Source organism: Dermacentor albipictus, chromosome 3 (genome assembly GCF_038994185.2).
Source record: "Dermacentor albipictus isolate Rhodes 1998 colony chromosome 3, USDA_Dalb.pri_finalv2, whole genome shotgun sequence".
NCBI classification, from domain to species: Eukaryota; Metazoa; Arthropoda; class Arachnida; order Ixodida; family Ixodidae; genus Dermacentor; species Dermacentor albipictus.
Genome location: NC_091823.1, coordinates 185516516 through 185540469, shown reverse-complemented (window position 1 = coordinate 185540469; position 23954 = coordinate 185516516). Strand labels below are relative to the sequence as shown.

The following is a 23954-nucleotide window of genomic DNA, read 5'->3' as shown; positions in this document are numbered from 1 at the left end:
CTCGACGCCATGCTGCCGCACGTAACTGACGAAGAGAATGTTGACGTCGCTAGCTATCTCCAGCGCGCCGAAGAAGCCCGACAGCTCGCCCGCCTGCGGATCAAGGACCAACAGAGGACCGACAGCCGATACTACAACCTCCGACGACGCTTCGTCGAGTACCAGCCCGGCGACCGTGTTTGGGTATGGACCCCGATACGCCGACGAGGACTCAGTGAGAAACTACTCCGACGCTATTTCGGACCCTACAAGGTCATCCGACGCATTGGCGCTCTGGACTATGAGGTCGTGCCAGACGGCATTTCGCATTCACAGCGGCGCCGCGCACGATCTGAAGTGGTCCACGTGGTGCGCCTTAAACCCTTTTACGGACGCTGACAAACTTCGCCATTTTTGTTCTTTTCTTTGCTACGAGTGCTTTTGTTCATTACCTTCGTTTCTTTGCAGCATCGGGTCGATGCTTTTTAAGAGGGGGGTATTGACACGTATACTTATTTTTATCGGGCAACCACGTTTCGCAGCCTAACAAAAGTAATCGCACAGCGTGGGACGCGCCTGTATGTACCGAAGTTTCTGGAACGTTTTCGATGCTTCTATCTGCTGTCTGTTGTCGCTGAACGTTATGTTATCTGATTGCATCACTTGACGCGAATGGTGTAGAACTTTGTGGAAGGCATGCGGGTCCGAACGATTAGTCTGGAACATTCGATGACTGCTCTATAAAAGCCGACGCGCTTGACCCGCTGATCAGATTTTCGACGATCGCCGAGCGTGTTCGCCGCCATCGTTGCGCTTTAAGTGTAGCCTGTTTTGTGGGCACAGGTTCGCCCAATAAAAGCTAGTTTTGCCTTTCACAGTACTGCTACTGTGTTCTTTAACGTCACTACCACGTGACAATATGCACGGTGCTGTCGCAGTTGAGCCATCCCAACCAGCACCTCCACCTGGCTTTCCAGCGCCTGGAATGAGTGGTCCCGGTATGTGGGGTGGCATGGATGATTGTGACGGGTTCCACGTGTGTGGTTTACATGAAGTTTCAATATAGCTCATTATATTCACATTGACCAATTGCGCAGCACCCTTGTAAACTCAACGACACGAAGCTATTTATGCACGACAGAGTTTTGTCCGGTATTTGTGTACCAACGATAAAGGCATATTTCTAAGAATTTCTAAGGCACCGCCTTTCAATATATCCCTATAATCGTTTCTTTTACGTTCTAAGGATCGCTGATCTGGTGCCCCACCATCTAAATCAAAAGACATCACCTTCGAACTTTATACAAACTTCATATGCATGGTGCTGCAGCAGTTGGGCCACCCCGTCCAGCACCTCTACCTGGTCTTGGGCAGCCTGGAATCAGTCGTCCCGGTAAGCGAGATGACATGCTTGATTGTGAAGCCTACAAAATGTGTGCTTTACATCAAGTTACTGTATTGCTCATTATATTCACACTGACCGATTGCACAGCAACATTGTTAAAACGATAAGAAGCTATGTACGCACGAAATAATATTGTCTGGTATTTCTGTATCAACGAAAATATGATATTTCTAGGAATTGCAAAGACACCGCAAGGACGCCGCCTTTCAATGTATCGCAATAATAATTTCGTTTGCGTTCTAAGAATTGCTGATGTACTGCTTCAGCATCTAAATCAAGAAACGTCACTGTCGAACATTATACAAGCATCACATGCAGGTGGTGCTGCTGTGGTCGTGCCGCCCCATCCATCACCTCCACTTGGCCTTCCGCCACCTCGAATGAGTGGTCCCGATAAGAGGGATGTCTTGGTTCATTGTGACGCAGACCACATGTGTACTTAGCATCAACTTGCTCTATTGCTCGACACATTCGCATAGACCAGTTGCACTACGCCCTTGTAAACTCAATGATGCGAAGCTCTTTACGCAGCGAAAAGTATTGTCTTGCATTACCGTATAAACGATAAAGGCGTATTTCCAATAATTTCAAAGACACCGCCTTTCAATATGTCGCGATAGTCGTTTCGTTTGCATTCTATGAATCGCTGATGTACTGCCCACCATCTAAATCAAGAAATATCACCTTCCAACTTTATACAAATTTCATATGCTGGTGCTGCTGCCGCAGTTGGGCCACCACGTCCAGCACCTCCACCTGGCCTTCCAGCGCATGGAATGAGTGGTCACGATAAGCGGCATGGCATGCTTCCTTCTAACGCAATCCACACGTGTGCTTTAGATCAGCCTGCTGTATTGCAGATTAGATTCACATGAGCGAATTGCACAGCGCCCTGTTAACCTAACATTGAGACACCAATTACGCACGAAACAGTATTGTCTGGTATTTCCGTATCAAGGGTAAAAGCATATTTCTAAAAATTGCAAATACACCGCCCTACAGTATATCGTGATAATCGTTTGGTTTGCGTTCTAGCAATTGCTGATGCAATGTTCCACTATCAAATTAAGAGACATCACCTCCGAACTTTTTACGAACTTCACTTCGAGGTGGTGCTGAAGTAGTCGGTCCTCCCCAACCAGTACCTCCACCTGGCCTTCTACCACCTCGAATGAGTTGTCCCGTTAAGCGCGGTGGCATAGTTCATTGTGACGCAGACCGCACATCGAGTTACTGTATTGCTTATTAGATTCACATTGGACAATAGCGCAGCACCCTTGTACACTAAACGATACAAAGCTATTTATACAAGAAAAACTATGGCCTGGTATTTCTGTATCAACGATAAAACACATTTCTAATTGCAAGAGCACTGCCTTTCAATATATTGCGATGATCGTTTCGTTTGCGTTCTAAGAACCGCTCATGTGCTGCTTCACCATCTAAATTAAGAAGCATCACCTTCGAAAATTATACGAGCTTCACATGCAGGTGGTGCCGCAGTAGTTGTGCCGCCCCGTCCACCACTTCCACCTGGCCTTCCACCACCTCGAATGAGTGGTCCCGGTATGCGAGATGGCATGCTTCGTTCTGACGCATACCACATGTGTACTTAACATGAACTTGCTCTATTGCTCATTACATCCGTATACACCAATTGCGCTACGCCCGTATAAACACAATGACGCGAAGCTATTTACGCAGCAAAAATACTATCTTGCATTTCTTTATCACTGATAAGGGCATATTTCCAAGAATTGCAAGAACAGCGTCTTTCAATATATCGCGATAATTGTTTCGCTCGCGTTTTAAAATCGCTCATGTAATTTTCCACTATCTAAATAAAAAAACGTCGCCTTCGAGATTTATACGAGCTTAATATGCAGGTGGTGCTGCCGCTGTTGGGCCACCCCGTCCAGCACCTCCACCTGGCCTTCCACCGCCTGGAATGAGTGGTCCCGGTATGCGAGATGGCATGCTTCGTTCTGACGCATACCACATGTGTACTTAACATGAACTTGCTCTATTGCTCATTACATCCGTATACACCAATTGCGCTACGCCCGTATAAACACAATGACGCGAAGCTATTTACGCAGCAAAAATACTATCTTGCATTTCTTTATCACTGATAAGGGCATATTTCCAAGAATTGCAAGAACAGCGTCTTTCAATATATCGCGATAATTGTTTCGCTCGCGTTTTAAAATCGCTCATGTAATTTTCCACTATCTAAATAAAAAAACGTCGCCTTCGAGATTTATACGAGCTTAATATGCAGGTGGTGCTGCCGCTGTTGGGCCACCCCGTCCAGCACCTCCACCTGGCCTTCCACCGCCTGGAATGAGTGGTCCCGGTAAGCGAGATGGCATGCTTCGTTCTGACGTAAACCACATCTCTACTTGACATGAACTTGCTGTCTTACTCATTACATTCGTATTGACCAATCGCGCTTCGGCCTTCTAAACTCAAGGACGCGGAGCTATTTACGCAGCAAGAAGTACTATCTTGCATTTCTTTATCAACGATAAAGGCATATTTCAGAAAATTGCAAGAACAGCGCCTTTCAATATATCGCGATAATCGTTTCGCTCGCGTTCTAACAATCGCTCATCTAATGTTCCGCTATCTAAATAAAGAACCATTGCCTTCAAAATTTATACGAGCTTCATATGCAGGTGGTGCTGCCGCAGTTTGGCCACCAAGACCAGCACCTCCACCTGGCCTTCCACCACCTGGAATGAGTGGTCCCGGTAAGCGAGATGGCATGCTTCGTTCTGGCGCAAAGCACATGTGTGCTTTACATCAGCTTGCTGTATTGCTCAGTAGATTCATAACGATGAATTGCACAGCGCTCTGGTAACCTGACAACGCGAAGCTCTCTACGCGCGAAAAAGTGCAGTCTGGTATTTTTGTATAAAGGGTAAAGGCATATTACTAAGTATTGTAAATACAGCAGCTTTCAATATATACCGATAATCTTTTCTCTTGCGCACTAAGAATCGCTGATGATCTCCTCCACCATCTAGATCAAGAGACATCACCTCCGAACTTTACACGAGCTTCACTTGCAGGTGGTGCTGAAGTGGTTGGTCCGCCCCGTCCAGCACCTGCACCTGGCCTTCCACCGCCTAGAATGAGTGGTCCTGGTAAGCGGGATGGCATGATTCATTGTAACGCTGACCACAAGTGTATTTTACATAAACTTGCTGTACCGCTCCTTACATTTGCATTGACCAATTGCGCTAGGCTCATGTAAAGTCGACGTCAAGCTATTTGCGCAACAAAAAGTACAGTCTTGCATTTCTGTATCAACTATAAAGGCATATTTCCAATAATTGGAAAGGTACCGCCTTTCAATATATCGCGATAATCGTTTTGTTCGCGTTCTAACAATCGATTATAAAATGGTAAATGTTCCGCTATCTAAATAAAAAAACATCACCTTCCAAATTCATACGAGCTTCATATGCAGGTGGTGCCGCCGCAGTTGGGCCACCCCGTCCACCACCTCCACCTGGCCTTCCACCACCTCGAATGAGTGGTCCTGGTAAGCGAGATGGCATGCTTCGTTCTGACGCAAAGTATATGTGTGCTTTACATCAACTTGCTGTATTGCTCAGCAGATTCACAACGACGAATTGCACAGCGCCCTGGTAACCTAACAATGCGAAGCTCTTTACGCACGAAAGAGTGCTCTCTGGTATTTTTTTATAAAGGGTAAAGGCATATTACTAAGAATTGTAAATACAGCAGCTTTCAATATATAGCAATAATCGTTTCGCTTGCATAGTAAGAATCGGTGATGATCTGCTCCACCATTTAGATCAAGAGACATCACCTCCGAACTTTACACGAGCTTCACTTGCAGGTGGTGCTGAAATGGTTGGTCCGCCCCGTCCAGCACCTGAACCTGGCCTTCCACCACCTAGAATGAGTGGTCTCGGTAAGCGGGATGACATGATTCATTGCAACGCTGACCACATGTGTGTTTTACATCAACTTGCTGTACTGCTTTTTACATTTGCATTGACCAATTGCGCTAGGCCCATGTAATCTCGATTCCAAGCTATTAGCGCAACAAAAAGTGCTTTCTTGCATTTCTGTATCAAATATAAAGGCATATTTCCAATAATTGGAAAGGTACCGCCTATCAATATATCGCGATAATCGTTCGGTTCGCGTTCTAACAATCGATTATAAAATGGTAAATGTTCCGCTATCTAAATAAAAAAACATCACCTTCCAAATTCATACGAGCTTCATATGCAGGTGGTGCCGCCGCAGTTGGGCCACCCCGTCCACCACCTCCACCTGGCCTTCCACCGCCTGGAATGAGTGGTCCCGGTAAGCGAGATGGCATGCTTCGTTCTGACGCAAAGTATATGTGTGCTTTGCATCAACTTGCTGTATTGCTCAGCAGATTCATAACGACGAATTGCACAGCGCCCTGGTAACCTGACAACGCGAAGCTCTCTACGCGCGAAAAAGTGCTGTCTGGTATTTCTGTATAAAGGGTAAAGGCATATTACTAAGTATTGTAAATACAGCAGCTTTCAATATATAGCGATAATCTTTTCTCTTGCGCACTAAGAATCGCTGATCATCTCCTCCACCATCTAGATCAAGAGACATCACCTCCGAACTTTACACGAGCTTCACTTGCAGGTGGTGCTGAAGTGGTTGGTCCGCCCCGTCCAGCACCTGCACCTGGCCTTCCACCACCTAGAATGAGTGGTCCTGGTAAGCGGGATGGCATGATTCATTGTAACACTGACCACAAGTGTATTTTACATCAACTTGCTGTACTGCTCTTTACAATTGCATTGACCAATTGCGCTAGGCTCATGTAAACTCGATGCCAAGCTATTTGCGCAACAAAAAGTACAGTCTTGCATTTCTGTATCAATTATAAAGGCATATTTCCAATAATTGGAAAGGTACCGCCTTTCAATATATCGCGATAATCGTTTTGTTCGCGTTCTAACAATCGATTATATAATGGTAAATGTTCCGCTATCTAAATAAAAAAACATCACCTTCCAAATTCATACGAGCTTCATATGCAGGTGGTGCCGCCGCAGTTGGGCCACCCCGTCCACCACCTCCACCTGGCCTTCCACCGCCTGGAATGAGTGGTCCCGGTAAGCGAGATGGCATGCTTCGTTCTGACGCAAAGTATATGTGTGCTTTGCATCAACTTGCTTTATTGCTCAGCAGATTCACAACGACGAATTGCACAGCGCCCTGGTAACCTAACAATGCGAAGCTCTTTACGCACGAAAAAGTGCTCTCTGGTATTTCTGTATAAAGAGTAAAGGCATATTACCAAGAGTTGTAAATACAGCAGCTTTCAATATATAGCGATAATCGTTTCGCTTGCATAGTAAGAATCGGTGATGATCTGCTCCACCATTTAGATCAAGAGACATCACCTCCGAACTTTACACGAGCTTCACTTGCAGGTGGTGCTGAAATGGTTGGTCCGCCCCGTCCAGCACCTGCACCTGGCCTTCCACCACCTAGAATGAGTGGTCTCGGTAAGCGGGATGGCATGATTCATTGCAACGCTGACCACATGTGTATTTTACATCAACTTGCTGTACTGCTCTTTACATTTGCATTGACCAATTGCGCTAGGCCCATGTAAACTCGATGCTAAGCTATTTGCGCAACAAAAAGTAGTCTTGCATTTCTGTATCAACTGTAAAGGCATATTTCCAATAATTGGAAAGGTACCGCCTTTCAATATATCGCGATAATCGTTTTGTTCGCGTTCTAACAATCGATTATGTAATACTAAATGTTCCGCTATCTAAATAAAAAAACATCGCCTTCGAGATTTATACGAGCTTCATATGCAGGTGGTGCCGCCGCAGCTGGGCCACCCCGTCCACCACCTCCACCTGGCCTTCCACCACCTCGAATGAGTGGTCCTGGTAAGCGAGATGGCATGCTTCGTTCTGACGCAAAGTATATGTGTGCTTTACATCAACTTGCTGTATTGCTCAGCAGATTCACAACGACGAATTGCACAGCGCCCTGGTAACCTAACAATGCGAAGCTCTTTACGCACGAAAGAGTGCTCCCTGGTATTTTTGTATAAAGGGTAAAGGCATATTACTAAGAATTCTAAATACAGCAGCTTTCATTATATAGCGATAATCGTTTCGCTTGCATAGTAAGAATCGGTGATGATCTGCTCCACCGTTTAGATCAAGAGACATCACCTCCGAACTTTAGACGAGCTTCACTTGCAGGTGGTGCTGAAGTGGTTGGTCCGCCCCGTCCAGCACCTGCACCTGGCCTTCCACCACCTAGAATGAGTGGTCTTGGTAAGCGGGATGGCATGATTCATTGTAACGCTGACCACAAGTGTATTTTACATCAACTTGCTGTACTGCTCTTTACATTTGCATTGACAAATTGCGCTAGGCCCATGTAATCTCGATGCCAAGCTATTAGCGCAACAAAAAGTGCTTTCTTGCATTTCTGTATCAAATATAAAGGCATATTTCCAATAATTGGAAAGGTACCGCCTTTCAATATATCGCGATAATCGTTCGGTTCGCGTTCTAACAATCGATTATGTAATAGTAAATGTTCCGCTATGTAAATAAAAAAACATCGCCTTCGAGATTTATACGAGCTTCATATGCAGGTGGTGCTGCCGCTGTTGGGCCACCCCGTCCTGCACCTCCACCTGGCCTTCCACCACCTAGAATGAGTGGTCCCGGTAAGCGAGATGGCATGCTTCGTTCTGACGTAAACCACATCTCTACTTGACATGAACTTGCTGTCTTACTCATTACATTCGTATTGACCAATCACGCTTCGCCCTTCTAAACTCAAGGACGCGGAGCTTTTTACGCAGCAAGAAGTACTATCTTGCATTTCTTTATCAACGATAAAGGCATATTTCCGAAAATTGCAAGAACAGCGCCTTTCAATATATCGCGATAATCGTTTCGCTCGCGTTCTAACAATCGCTCATCTAATGTTCCGCTATCTAAATAAAGAACCATTGCCTTCAAGATTTATACGAGCTTCATATGCAGGTGGTGCTGCCGCAGTTGGGCCACCAAGACCAGCACCTCCACCTGGCCTTCCACCACCTGGAATGAGTGGTCCCGGTAAGCGAGATGGCATGCTTCGTTCTGGCGCAAAGCACATGTGTGCTTTACATCAACTTGCTGTATTGCTCAGTAGATTCATAACGATGAATTGCACAGCGCTCTGGTAACCTGACAACGCGAAGCTCTCTACGCGCGAAAAAGTGCTGTCTGGTATTTCTGTATAAAGGGTAAAGGCATATTACTAAGTATTGTAAATACAGCAGCTTTCAATATACAGCGATAATCGTTTCTCTTGCGCACTAAGAATCGCTGATGATCTCCTCTACCATCTAGATCAAGAGACATCACCTCCGAACTTTACACGAGCTTCACTTGCAGGTGGTGCTGAAGTGGTTGGTCCGCCCCGTCCAGCACCTGCACCTGGCCTTCCACCACCTAGAATGAGTGGTCCTGGTAAGCGGGATGGCATGATTCATTGTAACGCTGACCACAAGTGTATTTTACATAAACTTGCTGTACCGCTCTTTACATTTGCATTGACCAATTGCGCTAGGCTCATGTAAAGTCGACGTCAAGCTATTTGCGCAACAAAAAGTACAGTCTTGCATTTCTGTATCAACTATAAAGGCATATTTCCAATAATTGGAAAGGTACCGCCTTTCAATATATCGCGATAATCGTTTTGTTCGCGTTCTAACAATCGATTATAAAATGGTAAATGTTCCGCTATCTAAATAAAAAAACATCACCTTCCAAATTCATACGAGCTTCATATGCAGGTGGTGCCGCCGCAGTTGGGCCACCCCGTCCACCACCTCCACCTGGCCTTCCACCGCCTGGAATGAGTGGTCCCGGTAAGCGAGATGGCATGCTTCGTTCTGACGCAAAGCACATGTGTGCTTTACATCAACTTGCTGTATTGCTCAGCAGATTCACAACGACGAATTGCACAGCGCCCTGGTAACCTAACAATGCGAAGCTCTTTACGCACGAAAGAGTGCTCTCTGGTATTTTTGTATAAAGGGTAAAGGCATATTACTAAGAATTGTAAATACAGCAGCTTTCAATATATAGCAATAATCGTTTCGCTTGCATAGTAAGAATCGGTGATGATCTGCTCCACCATTTAGATCAAGAGACATCACCTCCGAACTTTACACGAGCTTCACTTGCAGGTGGTGCTGAAATGGTTGGTCCGCCCCGTCCAGCACCTGAACCTGGCCTTCCACCACCTAGAATGAGTGGTCTCGGTAAGCGGGATGACATGATTCATTGCAACGCTGACCACATGTGTGTTTTACATCAACTTGCTGTACTGCTTTTTACATTTGCATTGACCAATTGCGCTAGGCCCATGTAATCTCGATGCCAAGCTATTAGCCCAACAAAAAGTGCTTTCTTGCATTTCTGTATCAAATATAAAGGCATATTTCCAATAATTGGAAAGGTAAAGCCTATCAATATATCGCGATAATCGTTCGGTTCGCGTTCTAACAATCGATTATAAAATGGTAAATGTTCCGCTATCTAAATAAAAAAACATCACCTTCCAAATTCATACGAGCTTCATATGCAGGTGGTGCTGCCGCTGTTGGGCCACCCCGTCCACCACCTCCACCTGGCCTTCCACCGCCTGGAATGAGTGGTCCCGGTAAGCGAGATGGCATGCTTCGTTCTGACGCAAAGCACATGTGTGCTTTACATCAACTTGCTGTATTGCTCAGCAGATTCATAACGACGAATTGCACAGCGCCCTGGTAACCTGACAACGCGAAGCTCTCTACGCGCGAAAAAGTGCTGTCTGGTATTTCTGTATAAAGGGTAAAGGCATATTACTAAGTATTGTAAATACAGCAGCTTTCAATATATAGCGATAATCTTTTCTCTTGCGCACTAAGAATCGCTGATCATCTCCTCCACCATCTAGATCAAGAGACATCACCTCCGAACTTTACACGAGCTTCACTTGCAGGTGGTGCTGAAGTGGTTGGTCCGCCCCGTCCAGCACCTGCACCTGGCCTTCCACCACCTAGAATGAGTGGTCCTGGTAAGCGGGATGGCATGATTCATTGTAACACTGACCACAAGTGTATTTTACATCAACTTGCTGTACTGCTCTTTACAATTGCATTGACCAATTGCGCTAGGCTCATGTAAACTCGATGCCAAGCTATTTGCGCAACAAAAAGTACAGTCTTGCATTTCTGTATCAATTATAAAGGCATATTTCCAATAATTGGAAAGGTACCGCCTTTCAATATATCGCGATAATCGTTTTGTTCGCGTTCTAACAATCGATTATATAATGGTAAATGTTCCGCTATCTAAATAAAAAAACATCACCTTCCAAATTCATACGAGCTTCATATGCATGTGGTGCCGCCGCAGTTGGGCCACCCCGTCCACCACCTCCACCTGGCCTTCCACCGCCTGGAATGAGTGGTCCCGGTAAGCGAGATGGCATGCCTCGTTCTGACGCAAAGTATATGTGTGCTTTGCATCAACTTGCTTTATTGCTCAGCAGATTCACAACCACGAATTGCACAGCGCCCTGGTAACCTAACAATGCGAAGCTCTTTACGCACGAAAAAGTGCTCTCTGGTATTTCTGTATAAAGAGTAAAGGCATATTACCAAGAGTTGTAAATACAGCAGCTTTCAATATATAGCGATAATCGTTTCGCTTGCATAGTAAGAATCGGTGATGATCTGCTCCACCATTTAGATCAAGAGACATCACCTCCGAACTTTACACGAGCTTCACTTGCAGGTGGTGCTGAAATGGTTGGTCCGCCCCGTCCAGCACCTGCACCTGGCCTTCCACCACCTAGAATGAGTGGTCTCGGTAAGCGGGATGGCATGATTCATTGCAACGCTGACCACATGTGTATTTTACATCAACTTGCTGTACTGCTCTTTACATTTGCATTGACCAATTGCGCTAGGCCCATGTAATCTCGATGCCAAGCTATTAGCGCAACAAAAAGTGCTTTCTTGCATTTCTGTATCAAATATAAAGGCATATTTCCAATAATTGGAAAGGTACCGCCTTTCAATATATCGCGATAATCGTTCGGTTCGCGTTCTAACAATCGATTATGTAATAGTAAATGTTCCGCTATCTAAATAAAAAAACATCGCCTTCGAGATTTATACGAGCTTCATATGCAGGTGGTGCTGCCGCTGTTGGGCCACCCCGTCCTGCACCTCCACCTGGCCTTCCACCACCTAGAATGAGTGGTCCCGGTAAGCGAGATGGCATGCTTCGTTCTGACGTAAACCACATCTCTACTTGACATGAACTTGCTGTCTTACTCATTACATTCGTATTGACCAATCACGCTTCGCCCTTCTAAACTCAAGGACGCGGAGCTTTTTACGCAGCAAGAAGTACTATCTTGCATTTCTTTATCAACGATAAAGGCATATTTCCGAAAATTGCAAGAACAGCGCCTTTCAATATATCGCGATAATCGTTTCGCTCGCGTTCTAACAATCGCTCATCTAATGTTCCGCTATCTAAATAAAGAACCATTGCCTTCAAGATTTATACGAGCTTCATATGCAGGTGGTGCTGCCGCAGTTGGGCCACCAAGACCAGCACCTCCACCTGGCCTTCCACCACCTGGAATGAGTGGTCCCGGTAAGCGAGATGGCATGCTTCGTTCTGGCGCAAAGCACATGTGTGCTTTACATCAACTTGCTGTATTGCTCAGCAGATTCATAACGACGAATTGCACAGCGCCCTGGTAACCTAACAATGCGAAACTCTTTACGCGCGAAAGAGTGCTCTCTGGTATTTTTGTACAAAGGGTAAAGGCATATTACTAAGAATTGTAAATACAGCAGCTTTCAATATATAGCAATAATCGTTTCGCTTGCATAGTAAGAATCGGTGATGATCTGCTCCACCATTTAGATCAAGAGACATCACCTCCGAACTTTACACGAGCTTCACTTGCAGGTGGTGCTGAAATGGTTGGTCCGCCCCGTCCAGCACCTGAACCTGGCCTTCCACCACCTAGAATGAGTGGTCTCGGTAAGCGGGATGACATGATTCATTGCAACGCTGACCACATGTGTGTTTTACATCAACTTGCTATACTGCTCTTTACATTTGCATTGACCAATTGCGCTAGGCCCATGTAATCTCGATGCCAAGCTATTAGCGCAACAAATAGTGCTTTCTTGCATTTCTGTATCAAATATAAAGGCATATTTCCAATAATTGGAAAGGTACCGCCTTTCAATATATCGCGATAATCGTTCGGTTCGCGTTCTAACAATCGATTATGTAATAGTAAATGTTCCGCTATCTATATAAAAAATCGCCTTCGAGATTTATACGAGCTTCATATGCAGGTGGTGCTGCCGCTGTTGGGCCACCCCGTCCACCACCTCCACCTGGCCTTCCACCACCTAGAATGAGTGGTCCCGGTAAGCGAGATGGCATGCTTCGTTCTGACGCAAAGCACATGTGTGCTTTACATCAACTTGCTGTATTGCTCAGCAGATTCATAACGACGAATTGCACAGCGCCCTGGTAACCTGACAACGTGAAGCTTTCTACGCGTGAAAAAGTGCTGTCTGGTATTTCTGTATAAAGGGTAAAGGCATATTACTAAGTATTGTAAATACAGCAGCTTTCAATATATAGCGATAATCGTTTCTCTTGCGCACTAAGAATCGCTGATCTCCTCCACCATCTAGATCAAGAGACATCACCTCCGAACTTTACACGAGCTTCACTTGCAGGTAGTGCTGAAGTGGTTGGTCCGCCCCGTCCAGCACCTGCACCTGGCCTTCCACCACCTAGAATGAGTGGTCTCGGTAAGCGGGATGGCATGATTCATTGTAACGCTGACCACAAGTGTATTTTACATCAACTTGCTGTACTGCTCTTTACATTTGCATTGACAAATTGCGCTAGGCCCATGTAATCTCGATGCCAAGCTATTAGCGCAACAAAAAGTACAGTCTTGCATTTCTGTATCAAATATAAAGGCATATTTCCAATAATTGTAAAGGTACCGCCTTTCAATATATCGCGATAATCGTTTGGTTCGCGTTCTAACAATCGATTATGTAATAGTAAATGTTCCGCTATCTAAATAAAAAAACATCGCCTTCGATATTTATACGAGCTTCATATGCAGGTGGTGCTGCCGCTGTTGGGCCACCCCGTCCAGCACCTCCACCTGGCTTTCCACCACCTAGAATGAGTGGTCCCGGTAAGCGAGATGGCATGCTTCGTTCTGACGCAAAGCACATGTGTGCTTTACATCAACTTGCTGTATTGCTCAGCAGATTCATAACGACGAATTGCACAGCGCCCTGGTAACCTGACAACGCGAAGCTCTCTACGCGCGAAAAAGTGCTGTCTGGTATTTCTGTATAAAGGGTAAAGGCATATTACTAAGTATTGTAAATACAGCAGCTTTCAATATATAGCGATAATCGTTTCTCTTGCGCACTAAGAATCGCTGATGATCTCCTCCACCATCTAGATCAAGAGACATCACCTCCGAACTTTACACGAGCTTCACTTGCAGGTGGTGCTGAAGTGGTTGGTCCGCCCCGTCCAGCACCTGCACCTGGCCTTCCACCACCTAGAATGAGTGGTCTTGGTAAGCGGGATGGCATGATTCATTGTAACGCTGACCACAAGTGTATTTTACATCAACTTGCTGTACTGCTCTTTACATTTGCATTGACAAATTGCGCTAGGCCCATGTAATCTCGATGCCAAGCTATTAGCGCAACAAAAAGTACAGTCTTGCATTTCTGTATCAACTATAAAGGCATATTTCCAATAATTGGAAAGGTACCGCCTTTCAATATATCGCGATAATCGTTTGGTTCGCGTTCTAACAATCGATTATGTAATAGTAAATGTTCCGCTATCTAAATAAAAAAACATCACCTTCCAAATTCATACGAGCTTCATATGCAGGTGGTGCCGCCGCAGTTGGGCCACCCCGTCCACCACCTCCACCTGGCCTTCCACCGCCTGGAATGAGTGGTCCCGGTAAGCGAGATTGCATGCTTCGTTCTGACGCAAAGTATATGTGTGCTTTACATCAACATGCTGTATTGCTCAGCAGATTCACAACGACGAATTGCACAGCGCCCTGGTAACCTAACAATGCGAAGCTCTTTACGCACGAAAAAGTGCTCTCTGGTATTTCTGTATAAAGGGTAAAGGCATATTACTAAGAATTGTAAATACAGCAGCTTTCAATATATAGCGATAATCGTTTCGCTTGCATAGTAAGAATCGGTGATGATCTGCTCCACCACTTAGATCAAGAGACATCACCTCCGAACTTTACACGAGCTTCACTTGCAGGTGGTGCTGAAATGGTTGGTCCGCCCCGTCCAGCACCTGCACCTGGCCTTCCACCACCTAGAATGAGTGGTCTCGGTAAGCGGGATGGCATGATTCATTGCAACGCTGACCACATGTGTATTTTACATCAACTTGCTGTACTGCTCTTTACATTTGCATTGACAAATTTCGCTAGGCCCATGTAATCTCGATGCCAAGCTATTAGCGCCACAAAAAGTACAGTCTTGCATTTCTGTATCAAATATAAAGGCATATTTCCAATAATTGGAAAGGTACCGCCTTTCAAAATATCGCGATAATCGTTTGGTTCGCGTTCTAACAATCGATTATGTAATAGTAAATGTTCCGCTATCTAAATAAAAAAACATCACCTTCCAAATTCATACGAGCTTCATATGCAGGTGGTGCCGCCGCAGTTGGGCCACCCCGTCCACCACCTCCACCTGGCCTTCCACCACCTAGAATGAGTGGTCCCGGTAAGCGAGATGGCATGCTTCGTTCTGACGCAAAGCACATGTGTGCTTTACATCAACTTGCTGTATTTCTCAGTAGATTCATAACGACGAATTGCACAGCGCCCTGGTAACCTGACAACGCGAAGCTCTCTACGCGCGAAAAAGTGCTGTCTGGTATTTCTGTATGAAGGGTAAAGGCATATTACTAAGTATTGTAAATACAGCAGCTTTCAATATATAGCGATAATCGTTTCTCTTGCGCACTAAGAATCGCTGATGATCTCCTCCACCATCTAGATCAAGAGACATCACCTCCGAACTTTACACGAGCTTCACTTGCAGGTGGTGCTGTAGTGGTTGGTCCGCCCCGTCCAGCACCTGCACCTGGCCTTCCACCAACTAGAATGAGTGGTCCTGGTAAGCGGGATGGCATAATTCCTTGTAACGCTGACCACAAGTGTATTTTACATCAACTTGCTGTACTGCTCTTTACATTTGCATTGACCAATTGCGCTAGGCCCATGTAAACTCGATGCTAAGCTATTTGCGCAACAAAAAGTAGTCTTGCATTTCTGTATCAACTGTAAAGGCATATTTCCAATAATTGGAAAGGTACCGCCTTTCAATATATCGCGATAATCGTTTTGTTCGCGTTCTAACAATCGATTATGTAATACTAAATGTTCCGCTATCTAAATAAAAAAACATCGCCTTCGAGATTTATACGAGCTTCATATGCAGGTGGTGCCGCCGCAGCTGGGCCACCCCGTCCACCACCTCCACCTGGCCTTCCACCACCTCGAATGAGTGGTCCTGGTAAGCGAGATGGCATGCTTCGTTCTGACGCAAAGTATATGTGTGCTTTACATCAACTTGCTGTATTGCTCAGCAGATTCACAACGACGAATTGCACAGCGCCCTGGTAACCTAACAATGCGAAGCTCTTTACGCACGAAAGAGTGCTCCCTGGTATTTTTGTATAAAGGGTAAAGGCATATTACTAAGAATTGTAAATACAGCAGCTTTCATTATATAGCGATAATCGTTTCGCTTGCATAGTAAGAATCGGTGATGATCTGCTCCACCGTTTAGATCAAGAGACATCACCTCCGAACTTTAGACGAGCTTCACTTGCAGGTGGTGCTGAAATGGTTAGTGCGCCCCGTCCTGCACCTGCACCTGGCCTTCCACCACCTCGAATGAGGGGTCCCGGTAAGCGGAATGGCATGCTTCATTGTGACGAAGACCACATGTGTATTTTACATCAACCTGCTGTACTGCTCTTTCCATTTTCATTGAACAATTACGATTCGCCAATTTAAACTCAACCATACGAAGCTCTTTCCGTAGCAAAAATTAGTGTTGTGAGTTTTGTATCAGCGGTAAAGGTATATGTCTAAAAATTTGAAACACACCGCCTTTTAATATATCACGATAATCATTTCGTTTGCGTTCTAACAATCGCTGATGTTCTCCTCCACCATTTAAATCAAGAGACATCACCTCAGAACCTTATAGGAGCTTCATTTGCAGGTGGTGCTGTAGTAGTTGGTCCGCCCCCTCCCGCACCTGCGCCAGGCATTCCACCACCTAGAATGAGTGGTCCCGGTAAGCGGGATGGCAGCCTTCATTGTAACGATGAGTACATGTGTACTTGACATCAACTTGCTGTATTGCTCGTTACATTCGCATTGAGGACTTGCGCTACGCCCTTGTAAACTCAATGATCCGAAGCTATTTATGCAAAAAAAGTACAATCTTGCATTTCTTTCTCAGCTATAAAGCCCTATTTCCAAGAATTGGAAAGGCACCGCCTTTTAATATATCGCGATAATCGTTTCGTTCGTGTTCTAACAATTGCTCATGTAATGTTCCACTGTCTAAATAAAAAAACTTTACCTTCCAAATTTATACGAGCTTCATATGCAGGTGGTGCTGCTGCAGTTGGGCCACCGCGTCCAGCACCTCCACCTGGTTTTGCAGTGCCTGGAATGAGTGGTCCCGGTAAGCGGTATCGCATGCTTCATTCTAACGCAAACCACATATTTGCTTTAGATTAGCTTGCGTGTATTGCTGATTAGATTCACATGAGCGAACCGCTAAGGGTCCTGTTAACCTAACGTTGAGAAGCCATTTACGCACGAAAGAGCATTGTCTGGTATTTCTGTATCAAGGGTAAAAGCATATTTCAAAGAATTGCAAATACACCGCCTTACAGTATGTCGCGATAATCGCTTCGTTTGCCTTCTAGCAATTGCTGATGTAATGTTCCCATATCTAAAATTAGGAGACATCACCTTCGAACTTAGTACGAGCTTCACTGGGAGGTGGGGGTGAAATAGTCGGTCCTCCCCATTCAGCACTTCCACCTGGCCTTCCACCACCTCGAATGAGTGGCCTTGGTAAGCGCGGTGGCATATTTCATTGTGACGCAGACCGCATGTGTGCTCTACATCGAGTTACTGTATTGCTCATTAGATTCACATTGAGCAATTGCGCAGCACCCTTTTACGCTAAACGATGCCAAGCTATTTACGCACGAAAAACTATTGTCTGGTATTTCGGTATCAACGATAAAGCACATTTCTAATTGCAAGAGCACCGCCTTTCAATAAATACCGATGATCGTTTTGTTTGCGTTCTAAGAATCGCTCATGTGCTGCTTCACCATCTAAATCAACGAGCATCACCTTCGAACATTATACGAGCTTCACATGCAGGTGGTGCCGCAGTGGTTGTGCCGCCCCGTCCCCCACCTCCACCTGGCATTGCAGTGCCTGGAATGAGTGGTCCCGGTAAGCGAGATGGCATGCTTCATTCTTACGCAAGCCACATGTGTGCTTTACATCGACTTGCTGTATTGCTCATTAGATTCACATTGAGCAATTGCGCAGCACCCTTTTACGCTAAACGATGCCAAGCTATTTACGCACGAAAAACTATTGTCTGGTATTTCGGTATCAACGATAAAGCACATTTCTAATTGCAAGAGCACCGCCTTTCAATAAATACCGATGATCGTTTTGTTTGCGTTCTAAGAATCGCTCATGTGCTGCTTCACCATCTAAATCAACGAGAATCACCTTCGAACATTATACGAGCTTCACATGCAGGTGGTGCCGCAGTGGTTGTGCCGCCCCGTCCACCACCTCCACCTGGCCTTCCACCACCTCGAATGAGTGGTCCCGGTAAGCGAGATGGCATGCTTCGTTCTGACGCAAACCACATCTCTTCTTAACATAAACTTGCTGTAGTACTCATTACATCAGTATTGACCAATTGCGTTACGCCCTTCTAAACACAATGCCGCGAAGCTATTTACGCAGGAAAAAGTACTGTCTTGCATTTCTTTATAAACCATAAAGGCATATTTCCAAGAATTGGAAAGGCACCACCTTTCAATATCTCGCGATAATCGTTTTGTTCGCGTTCTAACAATCGCTCATGTAATGTTCAACTGTCTAAATAAAAAAACATCACCTTCCAAATTTATACGAGCTTCATATGCAGCTGGTGCTGCCGCATTTGGGCCACCGCGTCCAGCACCTCCACCTGGCCTTCCAGCGCCTGGAACGAGTGGTCCCAGTAAGCGGTATCGCATGCTTCATTCTAACGCAAACCACATGTGTTCTTTACATCAGCTTGCTGTATTGCTGATTAAATTCACTTGAGCGAATTGCAAAGCGCCCTGTAACCTAACAATGGGAAGCCATTTACGCACGAAAGAGTATTGTCTGGTCTTACTGTATCAAGGGTAACGATAATCGTTTAGTTTGCGTTCTCGCAATTGCTGGTGTAATGTTCCAATACGTAAATTAGGAGACATCAACTTCAAACTTTGTACGAGCTTCACTGGGAGGTGGTGCTGAAGTAGTCGGTCCTCCCCATTCAGCACTTCCACCTGGCCTTCCACCACCTCGAATGAGTGGTCCCGGTAAGCGCAGTGGCATATTTCATTGTGATGCCGACCGCATATGTGCTTTACTAGGAGTTACTGTATTGCTCATTAGATTCCCATTCACCAATTGCGCAGCACCGTTTTACGCTAAACGATGCCAAGCTATTTACGCACGAAAAACTATTGTCTGGTATTCCGGTATCAACGATAAAGCACATTTCTAATTGCAAGAGCACCGCCTTTCAATGAATAGCGATGATCGTTTCGTTTGCGTTCTAAGAATCGCTCATGTGCTGCTTCACCATCTAAATCAAGGAGCATCACCTTCGAACATTATACGAACTTCATATGCAGGTGGTGCTGCCGCAGTTGTGCCACCCCGTCCAGCACTTCCACCTGGCATTGCAGTGCCTGGAATGAGTGGTCCCGGTAAGCGAGATGGCATGCTTCATTCTTACGCAAGCCACATGTGTGCTTTACATCGACTTGCTGTATTGCTCAGTAAATTCACATCGATGAATCGCACAGCGCCCTGTTAAACTAACATTGCGAAGCTATTTACGCACGAAAGAGTATTGTCTGGTATTTCTGTATCAAGGGTGAAAGCATATTTCTGAGAATTGCAAATACACCACCTTTCAATACATAGCGATAATCGTTTCACTTGCGTACTAAGAATCGCTGTGCTCCTCCATCATCTAAATCAAGAGACATCGCCTCCGAAATTTACACGAGCTTCACCTGCAGGTGGTTCTGTAGTAGTCGGTCCACCTCGTCCAGCACCTCCACCTGGCCTTCCACCACCTGGAATGAGGGGTCCCGGTAAGCGGGATGGCAGTTTCATTGTGACGCAGACCACATGTTTATTTTACGTCACCTTGCTGTATTCCTCTTTACATTTGCATTGACCAATTGCGCAACGCCCATTTGAACTCAACGATGCGAAGCTGTTTACGTAGCGCAAATTAGTCTTGCATTTCTGGATCCACGATAAAGGCAGATTTCAAAAGATTTGAAAGACGCCGCCTTTTAATATATCACGCTAATCATTTCGTTTGCGTTCTACCAATCGCTGTCGTTCTCCTCCACCATCTAAATAAAGAGACATCACCTTACAGCTTCTTGCGAGCTTCACTAGCAGGTGGTGCTGAAGTAGTTGGTCCGCCTCGCTTAGCACCTGCACCTGGCCTTCCACCACCTAGAATGAGGGGTGCCGTTAAGCGGGTTGGCAAGCTTCATTGTAACGCTGACCACATGTGTAGTTGACGTCAACTTGCTGTACTGCTTGTTACATTTGCGCTGACTAATCGCCCTACGCGCTTGTAAACTCAATGATGCGAAGCTATTTACGCAACAACAAGTGTAGTCTAGCATTTGTGTATCAACTATAAAGGCATATTTCCAAGAATTGGAAAGGCACCACCTTTCAATATCTCGCGATAATCGTTTTGTTCGCGTTCTAACAATCGCTCATGTAATGTTCAACTGTCTAAATAAAAAAACATCACCTTCCAAATTTATACGAGCTTCATATGCAGCTGGTGCTGCCGCATTTGGGCCACCACGTCCAGCACCTCCACCTGGCCTTCCAGCGCCTGGAATGAGTGGTCCCGGTAAGCGAGATGGCATGCTTCATTCTGACGCAAGCCAAATGTGTGCTTTACACCGGCTTGCTGCATTGCTCAGTAAATTCACATCGACGAATCGCACAGCGCCCTGTTAAACTAACAATGCGAAGCTATTTACGCACGAAAGAGTATTGTCTGGTATTTCTGTATCAAGGGTGAAAGCATATTTCTAAGAATTGCAAATACACCACCTTTCAATATATAGCGATAATCGTTTCACTTGCGTACTAAGAATCGCTGTGCTCCTCCATCATCTAAATCAAGAGACATCGCCTCCGAAATTTACACGAGCTTCACCTGCAGGTGGTTCTGTAGTAGTCGGTCCACCTCGTCCAGCACCTCCACCTGGCCTTCCACCACCTGGAATGAGGGGTCCCGGTAAGCGGGATGGCAGCTTCATTGTGACGCAGACCACATGTTTGTTTTACATCAACTTGCTGTATTCCTCTTTACATTTCCATTGACGATTTTTCAACCCTTTTAGAGTTTTACTTGCAATCGACTTTTATAACATTTGACGAGCAGTTTTTTCTGCTGAAAGCCGGCATTTGTATAGGATCCTGTGTGGCGCCAGTATTGTGTAATGTTTTTCTCTCACAAATTGATCAAGTTTTACATCAAGTTTTACTGGCTAGGCACGTTTTAAAAGTGTCTAGATACGTGGATGATTTTTTCATATTTTGTAGTAAGGACGGAAGTTTGAACTTCGAAGAGAACGTGCATGACATTTTATCCATATTCCGACAACATGGAAATTGCTTGCAATTCACTATTGAAGTGCCTGAGGGGAACCACCTACAGTTTCTAGATATAAATATTGAGTTTTGTACGGATCGCGTTTTTTGGGCATATGCACCTCGTGCAAAGAAAGGGCTTCTGCCATACGACTCAGCCCATTGGAAATTAATAAAACGGGGGACAGCTTCACTTTGCCTGCGATCCGCCCTCGGAATATCGTGCCCTCACAAGATGCAGCTTAGCTTCCAGACCCAATTGACCAGGCTGTCTTCAGCTGGATTCCCTGACACGATTGTGATGGCAGTCGCTGAAAGCCTGCTACAAAAAATGAAGAGTGCGGCTGTGAGAGCTGGGGAAGATCCCCGTCGAGATTAGGTGGTGAGGCCTGTGGTGGTGCCCTATGTACACAAGATGGCCCACAATTTAAAGAAGGTTGCTAGCAGGCAAGGGGTGCCACTTGTGTTTTCAGCCCTCCGAACGCTAGGAAGCCTTTGTTCTCGTATAGAAAAAATACGAAACGATAAAAATGGATGCGGCATCAAGCATGCGCGACCGTTTATGAAGTGCAACGGAGGCGTTGTGTACGAAATCTCCCTCTCATGCGGCCGCTCCTACATAGGGCAAACGGGGTGCTGCGTTAACGACCGAATTAGGGAACATGAGAGAAATGTAGAGCAAGATAAAGAAGGGCCAAACATTCCCAAGCACATTAAGTCCTGCCCATCACGCTCTTGTGAGCCATGTTTTGCAGGGGCGCGAATTCTGGCAAAACGTAAAGATCAAAAAGCTCTGGAAGTGATTGAAGCTTTCTTTATCGGAAAGAAAGGAAGCATGTGCGTCAGCGACCCGTCAATATCTTTATATATGGCTGAAAAGAAGTATTTAACCAGCGCGCTTCCATATGAATCTTGATGTGATTGTGGTCCTTGCGTCTAAGACGGGTATATAAGTGTGCGGTGTGCCTCCGAATAAAAGCAGTTGTAAGTGGCGCTCTGTCCCATCTCCTTCCTTGTGTCGCGTGTGTTTTCGCGCCTAGTAGCCAAGATGAATTGTGACCAACTCGCCCAACAAGACGTCCTCTTAAACTATTGCATCACATTTCAGCCCATGGTCTCAGATTAGGTGATGGGATGAAAAAACATGCATAATTCCTCTTGTTGAAGTTCAAATCCAGTATTACAGAAATAAAAGTCCAGCTACATTCAGTACCAATCTTACTATCAGAGCCATGTTCTTATCCAATCAGCTTTAATATTCTGCTGAATTGTGCTTAGACAAAAATTTAAAAGCAGGGGTACCTGATGATTTTGAGAGCCATGACGCCACATAATTGAAACAAGGGAAAAGATGGGGAATGCGGGAGATGGAAACTCAAGACGATGAGCAAAACGTGAACAAGGTGAATGCAGGACCCAACGTTTCGACAAGTGGACTTGTCTTCTTCAAGGCAACGTACGCTTTCCTCGCCACAGTATATATAGGTGGGGTTCTTCTAAAGGGGAGGGGGTGTGAAGCGGGCGGGTGCGGAAACGAGGGCAGGTGTGTTAGCGTGTCAAATTGAGACTATAGGAACGCTGTGTATAAGGTCAAAGCCAGGGCCACCCCTCACCTTCCACCCGGTCTGTCAACCCACGCGTGTTAGCCGGCGTGTCAAGGGCGTCAAGCATATTGTAGCATATATTGTATAATTATGAGCAGTTTTGTTGCATAACAGCAATGAGGACTCAAGCACTGTATTCTTTGTACGTATATTATGATGTTATGCACTGCCTCCTCCATTTGTAATTCTGTGTAACACTGAGGGCACACACACACGCACATAGCGAGAGGGAGAGAGAAAGAGCTTGTTGCATCCAACTCTGGGCATTCCAGCATTTATTTCAACAATGCCAGCCTTGACTTGCAGACTTTACAGAGAACAACTAAACACTGAAGGTAGGGAAGTTTTTCAGTGTGTCCACTCAATGGATAGAACAAAGTGCTGGTGAATACCAATGCACATGAACATGTATGTTTGAAAATGCAAGATTGTACCTACATATGACAGCTCAAGGGCCTGAAAAATGCTCATCAGAAAATGCTGTGAAAGCACCTTTCTCTTAGCCTGGAGTAGTTTAATTATTATTTTTTTTTTATTTAGGAATACTGGAGCCCTCACTTGAGGGCCATTACAGGAGAGGAAAAAAATAAAAATTTAAATTTCAACATTGACAATACAACGTTATACATCATTGTCAAACACAAATTACAGGCAGGATGAACGAATATACACAGAATAACAATTAGCATGATCAAGTTTCAATTATCCCGTTACCTGTAATACAATTCTAATAGACTACAAAATTCGTTAACATTTTGTGCTGTTACAGTGCAGTCCGGAAGGCCATTCCAAATATTAATAGACTAAGGAAAGAACGAGTATTCAAA

The 23954-nt window shown here is 45.2% G+C and overlaps 1 protein-coding gene across 50 annotated transcripts in view; it reads left to right on the top strand.

Annotated features, from left to right (window-relative positions):
• Positions 1–23954, top strand: part of LOC139057671 (collagen alpha-1(I) chain-like) — a 309476-nt gene that overhangs the window by 246018 nt on the left and 39504 nt on the right. For 9 of the 50 annotated variants that reach the window (XM_070536341.1, XM_070536339.1, XM_070536338.1 and 6 more), the window contains 45 exons: positions 1310–1372; positions 2876–2950; positions 3271–3345; positions 3666–3740; positions 4063–4137; positions 4459–4533; positions 4848–4934; positions 5256–5330; positions 5657–5731; positions 6053–6127; positions 6454–6528; positions 6850–6924; positions 7249–7323; positions 7645–7719; positions 8046–8120; positions 8443–8517; positions 8839–8913; positions 9240–9314; positions 9636–9710; positions 10037–10111; positions 10433–10507; positions 10849–10908; positions 11230–11304; positions 11631–11705; positions 12028–12102; positions 12424–12498; positions 12822–12896; positions 13215–13289; positions 13616–13690; positions 14012–14086; positions 14413–14487; positions 14809–14883; positions 15198–15284; positions 15606–15680; positions 16005–16079; positions 16401–16475; positions 16797–16871; positions 17193–17267; positions 17984–18058; positions 18377–18451; positions 18774–18848; positions 19516–19590; positions 19909–19983; positions 20700–20774; positions 21093–21167. In XM_070536341.1, coding sequence (XP_070392442.1) covers positions 1310–1372; positions 2876–2950; positions 3271–3345; positions 3666–3740; positions 4063–4137; positions 4459–4533; positions 4848–4934; positions 5256–5330; positions 5657–5731; positions 6053–6127; positions 6454–6528; positions 6850–6924; positions 7249–7323; positions 7645–7719; positions 8046–8120; positions 8443–8517; positions 8839–8913; positions 9240–9314; positions 9636–9710; positions 10037–10111; positions 10433–10507; positions 10849–10908; positions 11230–11304; positions 11631–11705; positions 12028–12102; positions 12424–12498; positions 12822–12896; positions 13215–13289; positions 13616–13690; positions 14012–14086; positions 14413–14487; positions 14809–14883; positions 15198–15284; positions 15606–15680; positions 16005–16079; positions 16401–16475; positions 16797–16871; positions 17193–17267; positions 17984–18058; positions 18377–18451; positions 18774–18848; positions 19516–19590; positions 19909–19983; positions 20700–20774; positions 21093–21167 — 3372 coding nt within the window. Of the gene's footprint in view, positions 1–1309; positions 1373–2875; positions 2951–3270; positions 3346–3665; positions 3741–4062; positions 4138–4458; positions 4534–4847; positions 4935–5255; positions 5331–5656; positions 5732–6052; positions 6128–6453; positions 6529–6849; positions 6925–7248; positions 7324–7644; positions 7720–8045; positions 8121–8442; positions 8518–8838; positions 8914–9239; positions 9315–9635; positions 9711–10036; positions 10112–10432; positions 10508–10848; positions 10909–11229; positions 11305–11630; positions 11706–12027; positions 12103–12423; positions 12499–12821; positions 12897–13214; positions 13290–13615; positions 13691–14011; positions 14087–14412; positions 14488–14808; positions 14884–15197; positions 15285–15605; positions 15681–16004; positions 16080–16400; positions 16476–16796; positions 16872–17192; positions 17268–17983; positions 18059–18364; positions 18452–18773; positions 18849–19515; positions 19591–19908; positions 19984–20699; positions 20775–21092; positions 21168–23954 lie in introns of all 50 variants that reach the window. The other 41 variants (XM_070536330.1, XM_070536321.1, XM_070536322.1 and 38 more) reach the window with 40 other exon arrangements.